This window comes from Berghia stephanieae, chromosome 11, assembly GCF_034508935.2.
Source record: "Berghia stephanieae isolate SIO BIC M18660-M18661 chromosome 11, UCSD_Bste_1.3, whole genome shotgun sequence".
Taxonomy (NCBI): domain Eukaryota; kingdom Metazoa; phylum Mollusca; class Gastropoda; order Nudibranchia; family Aeolidiidae; genus Berghia; species Berghia stephanieae.
The window spans coordinates 43557112-43570744 of NC_088370.1; the positions used below are offsets into that span (position 1 = coordinate 43557112).

The 13633-nt window shown below is 37.7% G+C and overlaps 1 protein-coding gene across 1 annotated transcript in view; it reads right to left on the bottom strand.

The window, feature by feature from the left end:
* LOC144957174 (uncharacterized) overlaps nt 1–10674 on the bottom strand; it is a 28878-nt gene extending 18204 nt beyond the window's left edge. Inside the window, exons 1-8 of the mRNA XM_078888205.1 lie at nt 10513–10674; nt 8088–8269; nt 7675–7854; nt 6957–7077; nt 5140–5245; nt 4102–4193; nt 1972–2145; nt 193–293 (exon numbers count right to left, since the gene is read on the bottom strand). Coding sequence (XP_078744331.1) covers nt 193–293; nt 1972–2145; nt 4102–4193; nt 5140–5245; nt 6957–7077; nt 7675–7854; nt 8088–8269 — 956 coding nt within the window. The 5' untranslated portion in view covers nt 10513–10674. The remainder of the gene's footprint in view (nt 1–192; nt 294–1971; nt 2146–4101; nt 4194–5139; nt 5246–6956; nt 7078–7674; nt 7855–8087; nt 8270–10512) is intronic.
* Between the last annotated feature and the right edge of the window lie 2959 nt (nt 10675–13633).

The following is a 13633-nucleotide window of genomic DNA, read 5'->3' on the forward strand; positions in this document are numbered from 1 at the left end:
AAATCGATTTAAGAGACCCTCATCTTGGCAAAGACTATCAAACCTGGGGCTTAACGAAGTCCATCTTTGAGAGTTTTTGCCAAGATGAAGGTCACGTGGATCGATTGATATTTGAAGGAAGAGTTTTCTGGCCAAATTTTAGAATCCGTGCCTTTCTGGACTGGTTGACCATAATTGATTTCAAACTCTCACTTGTCCTCGTTGTATTCCGACAGTCTGAAACGAGCAGCTCTGGTCTTCAAAACACCATCGAGAGTTCTTCCAGTACTCTCTCTGTATGCCAAGTCATCTTGCTGTGGAGAAAAATCAAACCTGAGATTTGATATTCTTAAATATATATCAATAACTATATAGATAGCTATTTTCACCTGAGTCGAGTGAGGCACTTTTTTTCTCATTAAACATTTATTTTCTCCAGACAGGATGAGAAACGATGGCAAACAAAAGTTCGCTATAAAAAAAGTATAAATTTGAGCTTTTATATAGCACAATATCATCTAAAAGGGCTCCAAAAGCTTTAAAAGCTAACAGTAACGCTTAACATGAATGGGCATGCCGCTGTAAGGCAAAATTACACAACTGATTTTGGACAAAGACATTGTTGTCATTGCCCCGATACTCATTTTACACATGAGTTCGGTGAGAGTAGGTGAATTGAAGAGCCTTTTTCCCAAGGACTCAACTTTGCGTCTCCCAGGGCAGGGCTCAAACCAGGCACCTACAGTTTTGAGGCCACGTGACATACCACAGATAGAGCAATATCTACCAAAGAGTTCCAAAATATTGAAGGGGAGAGACATGGAATCAGACCGTAAGACAGGAGGGGAAGGGGGGGGGCAATACACACGGTATCACAACCAGAATGCGCTGTTAAAATTCTTTTCACAACAGAAACGCGTTGTTATCCGCCGTGTAATTTTTCATGGAATCAACCTTGCATCGTCACAATAAGACACAAACTAGAAACATTTTGGTTAAAAGTCGAGTACCATATCACAACACTACAAAGCCTTATCGATGCTTAGGTAAAATACTCACCAATTTGTGTCCGCCAGATCAATCTTACATTACATACAAAATTGTGTGTTAACCTTAACGTTTGTGGTCTAATTAAAAGAATTTACTGAGAACTAATCCCCTGAGTGGCGTTCTAAAATCAGTAACAAAGATCCGAGGGGCGTCGTCTTCATGCATTCTATTGAAAAGGATCACCACTCATACTCCACCCATGTGCAAATTGTGGGAAATGAGAGTTATGTCCCTTGAAGGTAGGAATGTCTTGGTTAATAGGACTACATAAGATTTTATAATTCCACTGGGCGTATTGGGGGAGACCTGTTGTTGTGTTATCTCACCTGTCTGAAGTAACTGGTAGGAATGTCATGGTTGATAGGACTACATAAGATTTTATAATTCCACTGGGCGTATTGGGGGAGACCTGTTGTTGTGTTATCTCACCTGTCTGAAGTAACTGGTAGGAATGTCTTGGTTAATAGGACTACATAAGATTTTATAATTCCACTGGGCGTATTGGGGGAGACCTGTTGTTGTGTTATCTCACCTGTCTGAAGTAACTGGTAGGAATGTCTTGGTTAATAGGACTACATAAGATTTTATAATTCCACTGGGCGTATTGGGGGAGACCTATTGTTGTGTTATCTCACCTGTCTGAAGTAACTGGTAGGAATGTCATGGTTGATAGGACTACATAAGATTTTATAATTCCACTGGCGTATTGGGGAGACCTGTTGTTGTGTTATCTCACCTGTCTGAAGTAACTGGTAGGAATGTCTTGGTTAATAGGACTACATAAGATTTTATAATTCCACTGGGCGTATTGGGGGAGACCTGTTGTTGTGTTATCTCACCTGTCTGAAGTAACTGGTAGGAATGTCTTGGTTAATAGGACTACATAAGATTTTATAATTCCACTGGGCGTATTGGGGGAGACCTGTTGTTGTGTTATCTCACCTGTCTGAAGTAACTGGTAGGAATGTCTTGGTTAATAGGACTACATAAGATTTTATAATTCCACTGGGCGTATTGGGGGAGACCTGTTGTTGCGTCCACGGCCGTGATAGACGTGGGAAGGAAGGAGAAATTCTCTTTCAGGTCTTTGGTACCCGTAGCGGACGTGTATCGAATCTGGGAATGAGATGGTAAACTGATATTGTCGCCACTTTTAGTCGTTCTAAGCTGTGAACAATAAAATACTAAACATTGAACGTTTTGGAGTCAAATCCCTACTCTAGTCAGGAACAGTTAAAACTTTTATACATCATGTTAAATTCGAAACATTCCATGTGGTTGGGACCATTTCAATTCTTCAAGCCAAGCGGCCACCTTTTTTAAAGTGGTTCTGGACATCATGAAAATGACTACATCTATAAAATGACATTTTAACATGATATATTGAAAATCATCATCCTTCATAGAAAATATTTCATTAGACAGTAGTTTAATGAGTCACCAATTTATGGAAAAAATAGTGAAAAACGTAAACAAATGAGGATGAGAACTCCGTGGTAAATATAAAATAACAAAATGAACATGACGTCTCATGAAATTTTAGTCAAAAGGCCAAATTATCATGACTTTTTATTGGAAGGACTGGACCTTTTTAATATCTACAACGAAACAATAATTAGAAATTTAGGAGATAACAATAATGATAATAATAATAATAATAATAATAATAATAATAATAATAATAATAATAATAATAATAATAATAATAATAATATAATAATAATAATAATAATAATAATAATAAGTAATATAATAATAATAATAATAATAATAATAATAATAATAATAATATAATATAATAATAATATAATAATAATAATAATAATAATATCAAATAATAATAATAATAATAATAATAATAATAATAATATATAATAATAATAATAATAATAATAATAATTAATATAATAATAATAATAATAATAATAATAATAATAATAATAATAATAATAATAATAATAATAATATAATAATATAATATATGAATAATAATAATATAATAATAATAATAATAATAATAATAATAATAATAATAATAAAATAATAATAATAATAATAAATATAATAATAATAATAATTATCATAATAATAATAATAAATAATATAATAATAATAATAATATAATATAATATAATAATAATAATAATAATAATAATAATAATAATAATAATAATAATAATATAATAATAATAATAATAATAATAATAATAATAATAATAATAATAATATAATAATAATAGTAATAATACTTTATTCATCCATAGGAAAATTTTTGTGCATAGTCTGATTTATGAGATTTAGTGAGCTTTAACCATTAAAATTATTGACCAACAAAAAACTGAATTACGTCAATGTTGTTCCTTCTATAAAAAACAACTTAAAAAGAAAACAGAGGACATTTTAAAATGAATCTTTGACGTTCAAAAACCATGTGATGTCTACCACAGAAAAATGTATTTCTTAAAATTGTCTTTTTTGTGAATAGCTGACAAATGTTTTTCAATCAGAAATATTCCTATATAAGTATTTTCTTCTTTCAACCCATCTGGCATTACTTCCACTATCATTACTCCAATAGCAACCGCCATTAAGACCAGTAAACCACCATCTTTGACAACCATTACCACCATTACAACCACCATCAAGGCCAGTAAACAACCACCGTTGACTCCCATTACCACCATTACAGCCATCATCAAGGCCAGTAAACTACCAACTTTGACTACCATTACCGCCATTACAACCACCATCAAGGCCAGTAAACAACCACCTTTGACTACCATTACCGCCATTACAACCACCATCAAGGCCAGTAAACCACCGCAATCACCACCGACTTCTACCATAACATCCACCAACACCCATTATCAATACATCTACAAACCTACCATACTAATCTATATCACAACCACCACACCCATCATTACCACCGAAGCAATCACCACCATAAACACAGCTACAAAACCACCACAATCACCACCACTACAACCACCTAGGCCAAAACGACCACCACCAATTATACAGCTACAAACCTACCACAATCACCACTCCCGTCACCACCACCATTCTTACCTGCTGTTGCAATTCATCCCATGTACTGGCTACAAGTGAGTGTCTCTCACTTTCAAAAGGTTCATTTAATTCTTTGTCCAAGGTCCAAGCTCCTAGAGGGGTTCAATGTAAACATTACATGCACTGTATTTTATGACTTAAAATATTAATTAAGAGCATTAACACTTCCAAGGCCACCATAACCTCCAAATCGCTAATACCAACAACGCCACCACCATCACCATCAACAACAACACCACCACCCCACCACCACCACCACCACCAACAACAAAAACAACAACAACAACAACAACAAGACAACCATTCTTTCAGACAGCTTCACATATTGTCTACTGTCTAACCTCCTATGTGTTTTACCTCCTGAAATGAGGACGATCTATATTCTTTTCCCACGAGCTCGAATCAATGGCCAAATTAATAACATAAGATACTCAAAATGACATTCATAATAAAAAATGTTCACAACTTTTGAAATAACCAAAATTATAAAAAAAGAGTAGATCATTTTGTTCAGCTTGATCGATGTTTATGTTAAAATATGTCATAAGCAAAACAGCGGATGATAAGAAATATCCTATCGCTGGCCAGTAACAAATTATGTTATCGATGACTCGGTTGGACGCAATCCAGATGTATCTTGCTCCAATAAGAGAGGGGCGACGTGGAGATAAGGAAGTCAAGATTCGGTAAAAACAGAAGGGATGTGTTAGCTTTGGGATAGATAAAAAAGAAGATGGGTAGGTGAGAGAAGAAGAAGAAGAAGAAGAAGAAGAAGAAGAAGAAGAAGAAGAAGAAGAAGAAGAAGAAGAAGAAGAAGGAAAAGAAGAGAAGAAGAAGAAGGAAAAGAAGAGGAAGGAGGAGGATGAGGAGGAGGAGGAGGAAGAAGAAGAGGAGGAGGTGGTGGTGAAGGAGAGGAGGAGGATGAGGAGGTGAAGGAGGAGGAGGAGGGGGAGGAAGAGGGGAGACAGAGGATCGGGAGAAGTTGAAGGAGGAGGTGAAGGAGGATGAGGTTGAGAGGAAGAGAATAAAGAAACTGACCTTCGAGATAACACATGACAGGTTTGAAGTATTTCCTGTAATCCCGATGTGCTGGATTTTGTTCATGGAAGGCCTTGAACCATTCTCTCATTTCTTGCATCTGACCCTGTGGTGGCACAAGGTAAATCTTTGGTCAAAGTATTGCCAGATATCTCCACATGTGGCTTAGCCTCCTAACCAGTCAACTGCCATACTCTAGAAAGACCTCACTTTTAAAATTTGGCCAGAAAATTGCCCATCAAATAACGATCGATTAAAATGACCCTCATCATGCTTAAACGACCTCGCGAGGTCCTCAGTTCAAGAGTTATTGCCCAGATAAGGGTCATTTAACCTTCTCCTTACCACCTATTGGAAAATCGTCACATTTTTTACGATGCAGCCATCACTTTTCTCATCCAGATTTCCTTTCCTTTTTGCTATATCTATTAAAACTTGACATTCTGTAATAGAGTTCAAATTGTCGAGCAATATTACGTTTAGTATGTGCTTGTTGTTTTTATGTTTTGAGTAAGAAATGTCTGTTTTTGTGTTGGGTCGGTGTGAAGTTTTGGGGGAGATTCTGAAAATAGCTGGTAAGGAGAGGGTTAAATCGATGGATATTTGAAGGACGAGTTTTCTGGCCAAACTTTTCAATGCATGTCTTTCCAGATAATGGCAGTTATTGGTTAATCTGACATAATGTCGGAGCAATTCAGTGGCTGAGAACTAAAGGTGAGCCTGTGCATACCAAGTATAGGTGAGAACTATAGGTGAGTCTCTGCTTACCAAGTACAGGTGAGAACTATAGGTGAGTCTCTGCTTACCAAGTACAGGTGAGAACTATAGTTGAGTCTCTGCTTACCAAGTACAGGTGAGAACTAAAGGTGAGCCTGTGCATACCAAGTACAGGTGAGAACTAAAGGTGAGTCTGTGCATACCAAGTACAGGTGAGAACTAAAGGTGAGTCTCTGCATACAAGACCATGGATTTCGCCACGTTTGTTACGACACAACCAGGATTTGTTTTGGATATGTATCTTCTAGTCAAAAGATTAGAAGATAAATCTTTGGTATAACTATCAGAAATTTACTTTATGATGTAACGATGGTTCACTAGTATATTGAATCCAAAACTCTATGGCACACTTTCGTAGTTTTGTACTGTGGCTAGCGCCTGGGTTGTCTGTTTTATCTCGAGATATATCTTGAATAAAAACATTTCAGAGATTGAAGACGATGATTTTTAAAAATCCATTCTATTTTTATCCTATCGATCCTTTTAGGCATTGTACTGTCGGAATCTCTCGGGTTAGAGCTCCATATCAGATACTTTGGTTTATTTTCATTGGACAAGATTATCAACCCACGATTTGCTCACTTTGGACAACATGGGTAATTCCTGTTGACACCAGACATTTGTTTGATGATTACAAAATAAAACATTTCCATTATTCATCCCATATGGGACATTTTTCTCTAGTGTCTATTTCAAGGAAGACTGGAATAACCCAGGCGTCATCTGTAGTACAGCGCCGCAAATTGAGCTGGGGGAGGTGACTTCCCAAGGCCACACAGTGCAGCGGCGGGCAATTGAACCCGGTACCTTTCAGGTACGAAGCAAAGTCCGTTCCGTTGAGACATACTGGCCCATAATTCACGCTGCCCCCTGTGTGCACGAGTATATTCTTTCATGGAATGACGTAGTAGTGACATCTAAAGAGGTCACAAGGAAAGGTTTGATTTATTTTTATCTTATCCACTCGTCGTGAATATACAAGTATGTAATGATATGGATAAACACAGTAAATCTTATCTTATCTTATCTTCTCCTCTCACCTCCACTGTGGACTGAGACAAAACCTCTGGCGGCACGTCAGGAGTGTCCACGTATTCCACAGCCCCGTAGGTTTTGTCCTTAGTCGATGGACGGACTACCTTGTAATCGTTGTGACGAGTTCTGATTGGAAAGGGGAGGGGGTGAGGCGGGGGGGGGGGGTCGGGAAGGAGATGAGATCAGATAATCACATGCTCCAAGAGGCGCAAAGCAAATAGAAAGACAATACGCGCCTAACAGATTCAAAACAGTAATCCGTCCTGATGGTTAATGTGCTAAATATTAAACTGTTACTTATAACCTTTAAGTATTTTAACGACATTTTTGCATTTATTTGTCATTCTTCAACGGAAAGAAACTGATGGAAACGATTACTTTCTTTCGTATTTTTAAAAATGAATAACTTAGTATTGCAGTATTTTAATGGCGTATGTCTTCGTCTCATCCTGGTGTGATACCAGTCGGACAGGCCGGCCACGTATATGACCCATCACTTTGAACGGTCGTTAGAGAGGAGTTATGCAGGCACCAAAATCTAAATTTACTATTTCATTATTGGCTGAAGAAATGTTTTCAGTCCGAAAAGAATCATGTTTAGTATATAGTTCTGAAGCGGAGCTCGAACTCGGGACGTTCACAGTACAAACACCTTAACCACTCGGCCACGTGGCCCTACAGGAATTCATACAGATTGTTGTAAAGTTTATTTCCATCACTCACCTGAATTCGACTCCGTTCAGGACGACCACAGTCTCCCCCATCCCCACGGCGTGTTTGTAGTTGGCGTGGTCGTGGATTGCCGCCACGCCGCCACTAATGTGGGTACTTGTGTAGTAGTTGGAGGTGCCACCGTTCAGCTTACGCGTCACCTTAATGCCTGAGCTACCCGATGATCGAATCCTTTGATGGAAAAGTGAATATAATGATACTATTGATGCAATTAATGATAATAGTAATGCTGACGAAGAAGAAGAACATGAAGAAGAAGAAGAAGAAGAAGAAGAAGAAGAAGAAGAAGAAGAAGAAGAAGAAGAAGAAGAAGAAGAAGAAGAAGAATTTTGAAAACGTTTGTTTTAATGACAACCCCCCCCCCCCCCAAAGAAATGTTTTTGCATTTTGAAAATAAATCTTACCTCTCCTCAACAAATAGTTGCTGAGACATTGTTTGTTTGGCGAGGTTCGCCACTGTATGTTGAAGGGCCTTGAACTTCTTTTCCCAACTTGTTGACCCGCCACTGCATATATTCATCATGAACACCAACGCAAGGATGCAGATGCTAATTGTCCATTTAGGACGGGATTTAAAATGGTCCATCTGATGGAGGAAATAGCAATGATAACCAACAGTTATGATATATAACAAACAAAAGGTGGTCCTACAGAGTCATTGGGTAGATGGAGCCGGAGTTTATCCCAGTCTCTATAGCATGAAACGGACGATAGCATTTGATTGCTATCCTTTCGACAGGACGCTTGTCTATTGCAAAGTACTTTCCGCCAAATCTAACCAAATCAGCTACCCATTCACTGCTGGGTGGACGGGGCGGGGCGGGAGGGGGAGGGGGTATCAGAAAAATCTCCTTTGCGTGTGAAGCGAGTGCTCTAACAACTGAGCTATCGGGACCCCTAAACAGTTGTATAAAGTGAATGCACTTGTTGCCTAATTAAGTCCCTTGATTGGTAACAATGTGATAGAAATAGCAATGACGAAAATTTTATCGACTCATCTAAGCGTTGTGGTTTGTTCACATGAGTTGTGATTTATGATTGTCGTTCATATGAGTCGTTGTGATTTGTGATTGTCTTTGACATGAGTCGTTGTTATTAATTTGTGATTGTCGTACACACGAGTTGCTATTTGTGATTGTCGTTCATATGAGTCGTGACTTGTGATTGTCGTTCATATGAGTTGTGATTTGTGATTGTCGTTCATATAGTCGTGATTTGTGATTGTCGTTCATATGAGTTGCTATTAGTGATTGTCGTACACTGATAGGAACCACCAAGCCTTGAGAAATTGTGTTTACGTCTAAGTTGTCTTCATAATAGAATGCACTGTGTTGGACACAACTAAGGGAGAGAATCTGTGACAAATGCATTCTCCCTAATTCATCAATGTCCTGATAACCCAATTGATAGCGTACGTTGTTTGAAAATCAAAAGAACCACCGGTTTCCGTCTGAAAGTGACAGGGAAAGGATGGTTGACTGTTTGGCCGAAAGATGCTTGTGATTGCAGCTACTATAAAAAAAAGTAGCATGAAATTTTGTTACGGTCCCTGAATATTTTTTTTTTAAAAAAAAAGGTATGCCCTTCCGCCACGACACAAAAGATATCGTCCTCTAGGCATTCTACGAAGGAATATAAATAATTCATCAAACAAGATGTCTGATGTCAACAGGAATCGCCCATATTGTCCAAGCGAGCAAATTAGGTGTTAATGATCTTGCCCAAGGAAATAAAAACGAAAGTGCCGGAAGCAGAATTCGAACCTGGGACCTTCAAGGTCACAGTGCAATGCCTTAGCCACTCGGCTACTTCGTTCCCCGTCACTAAAAAGGCACATAGATTTAATTTTGTGATAAAAGCGAGCAATGATGATGCTGGCTTGAGGTCACGTGGTACCTGACTGTAAGCGGTGACGGAAACTGTAAACGCGTTAGTACAAAACGTACGCTTAATAGGCGACTAGTACTGTATGAAATAGATATGGTGTCATATTATATGAACTACTGGAGGAATAAATAAAACATTGGGATGCTCATAGAACATGGAAACTCCGAGAAAATGCTCTAGATATATGTTCATATTTATCTATTTATTGTAATCGAATTTGGTTGTTTTTGGCCCCAAGCATTGTGAACTTTTTGGTTGTTTTTGGCCCCAAGCATTGTGAACTCTTTGGTTGTTTTTGGCCCCAAGCATTGTGAACTCTTTGGTTGTTTTTGGCCCCAAGCATTGTGAACTCTTTGGTTGTTTTTGGCCCCTGGCATTGTGAACTCTTTGGTTGTTTTTGGCCCCAAGCATTGTGAACTCTTTGGTTGTTTTTGGCCCCAAGCATTGTGAACTTTTTGGTTGTTTTTGGCCCCAAGCATTGTGAACTCTTTGGTTGTTTTTGGCCCCAAGCATTGTGAACTCTTCACCAACTAAGGCATTTACAACGAACGGCTCGGACTTCGACGACCCAGGATTCATTTTGTTCAAAGATAAAATACTAAAGGAGTTCCGATAGGTCACTTGGTAGAGCACTCTCTTCACGCGTGAAGGAACTGTGATCGATCCCGGGTGGAGTCGAGATTTGTTTTCAGCCTCCCTTCCCCCCCCCAACCCCCTGTCCATCCAACAGTGATTGAGTAGCTGAGTCTCTTAGATCTGGTGGAAAGTAGTTTGCAATAGACTATCGTCCTATACACAGGATAGCAAGCAATTGCTATTGTCTGTTTCACGCTATAGAAACCGGGATTAACTCCGGCTCCATGAGTCTAATGGCTCTGAAGGACTACTGCTACAACTAAACAGTCTGACATTATTAAACATGATGATAAAATTCCGCCTTACCTTGACAACCAATGAGAATTGAACCACACCTCTCTGGCTCTTACTTATTTTACTTATCTTATCTTACGATGACAAAAAAAAAAACAACTTTGACCTAATTTCAAATCAAGGGACCCCTTTAATTGGAGACTGCCGTCCAGAGAACCCGTCGACGAATGCTGTATAGATTGGCGTCCAGTGTTTATATATACACACCAACCAAACTACCTGACTCTGAAACAACATTTTTTTTTTAATTTGGCCAGAAAACTCGTCCTTCAAATATCGATCGATTAAAATGACATTCATCTTGTCAAAAACTCTCAAACCTGGGACTTGAATCGAGTTTCGAGTTTGAGAGTTTTTACCAAGATGAAGGTCATTTTACTCGATCGATAGGTGAAGGGCGAGTTTTCTGGCCAAATTTTTAAAAATGTGTTTTTATTTCTCCAGAACACGACAATAATATTATAGTGAAATCTCATTAAATCTTACCCAGTTTATTTTGTATGATGTAACCCGTCTGCTATGGCTTGGTGTAGTTTATCCCCTATCAAGATAAAACTTACTTTCTGTGTCTTCCCATATACTATGGTCCAACAATGACTTCATCTAAGGTAACATTTATTATTACGTGGCCGATATCCACTGGGTTTTTTTTCCAGGTTTTACAGCACAGATGACTCAATGTCAATCAATAGAACAGCATCACAATAATGAGAATATTAATTGTGTTTCGTAACACCTGAATTGGGGTTTGGCCAGTCACGTGGAATGTCTCCTTATTATAGTATTTTCATGTTTACAGATGATGCGAAAGGGGGAAGGGGGGGGGGGATGAGGTTCACGAGTTGTTGAGGCATTATATAGTGATCTGGGAAGTCGCAGGTTCAGTCCATGCCTCGAGCACTTTTATTTTTATTAAGCTCCCATTTGCTCACTTTGGACAACCATGGCTTATTCCTGTTGACGTCAGACGTTTATCTGGCTCATTCCTGTTAACGTCAGACGTTTGTCTGGCTGATTCCTGTTGATGTCAGACGTTTGTCTGGCTGATTCCTGTTGTCAGACGTTTGTCTGGCTGATTCCTGTTGACGTCAGACGTTTGTCTGGCTGATTCCTATTGATGTCAGACGTTTGTCTGATTCCTGTTGACGTCAGACGTTTGTCTGATTCCTGTTGACGTCAGACGTTTGTCTGATAAATCATCTAAACTGCTATACTCTGGGAAAAACACATATTTAAAGGTTTGGCCAGAAAATCGTCCTTCAAATATTGATCGATTTAAATGACTCTCAACTTGACAAAAACTCTCAAACCCGGGACTTCGCCGACACATTCAATTCTCTCCTTCTTCCTTATCTCCTTCTCCTCCTCCGCCTCTTCCTTCTTCCTTCTTCTTCTTCTTCTTCTTCTTCTTCAATCTTCTTCAATCTTCTTCAATCTTCTTCTTCTTCTTCTTCTTCTTCTTCTTCTTCTTCTTCTTCTTCTTCTTCTTCTTCTTCTTCTTCTTCTTCTTCTTCCTTCCTTCCTTCCCTCCTTCCTTCATTCTTCTTCAACCAATCAAAATGCTATGAAATTCCAATACTCCATAACATTCGATCTGATTGGTTAAATATTATATATATATATATATATATATATATATATATATATATATATATATATATATATATATATATATATATATACAAAGAAAGATAAACACAGTTATTGTATGTGTAAGCACTTTATTGATTTTAACTATGAAGATGAAGATGATGATGATGATGATGATGATGATGATGATGATGATGATGATGATGATGATTACTATTACTATTATTATTATATTATTATTATTATTATTATTATTATTATTATTATTATTATTATTATTATTATTATTTGTGATGATGATGATGATGATGATGATGATGATGATGATGATGATGATGATATGATGAGATGATGATGATATCTTGATGATGATGATGAGACACAGTTTTGTGTGTTGGTCCGTTATACTTCCGGATTGCAATGTTATGAGCTTCTTAGCCAAGCGCATACTACGAGTATCTATATGTTTTCTAACTTGCTTTCTGTCTTTGGTTTTAAACAGGCTCTGGCCGGATGGCTTTGCTGAGAGGGAAACATTCAAATGTATAGATAGTTTTGTGAGATGCTATTTTTTTCCCTTGTAAATGGTTGTGTAGTTGCCTAACAGGCAAGACGTGTTTTTGTTGTTGTGACATTTCTCTTCAATTTTTACCGATTTCAAGGATTTACACGTCTTATTTCAATTCAATTTTTATTCAAGGATTTTTGTACAACACGTAAGATACCATTGTGATATTGCTTTAATTATATTTATACGGTTTTGACATCATTTTTATCGAAATTGTTTCGGACTATTTTACAATGTTTCACCAAGACCCCGCCATTTTTACTCGTTCTCACAACCAATTTTTACTGTCGGCTGTCGTTGGACTTTTATTCACCCTGCGCTTTTATTGTTTACAAATTGAAAACACACATTCCGACCTCAAACGTGAACACCATTACAATCAACAAAAGATTGTCTGTAAACGTGGTGGTCGACGTAAACAACATGTAATTGAAACAACAGTCCCGCGACGTCCAGTGAACTGTCATCGTTCAACTCGACCACCACAGACGTTAACAAAAATATTGACAAATGACACAAAGACCAAGTCATGGAAATCATAACATTTGTATTGGCCATATTAACGCACAGTCATCGAGAAACAAGACATTCGATATAATCGATGTCATAGATCAACACGATATCGATATTTTATATATAACTGAATCATGGTTGCGTCAGTTTGGTGATGAACCTATAATGAAAGAAATGACACCTCCCGGCTACAAGATGGAATCGTTCCCAAGAAATGGACGATCAGGAGGGGGGATCGCCATCATATACAAACACGCTCTTTCGTCTAAAATACAAAACAGGCCAATTTCGTTCAAAAGTTTCGAGTGTGTCCAAACCACATTGACCTACCCTCAAATTTCATTTTTAATCACTTGTATCTACAGACCACCCCCAAGCAAAAAGAACAAACTGAGACAGAATGATTTTGCTGACGAATTTTCAGATTTTGTATCAAAAGACACATCAAATAAGCGAAAAATT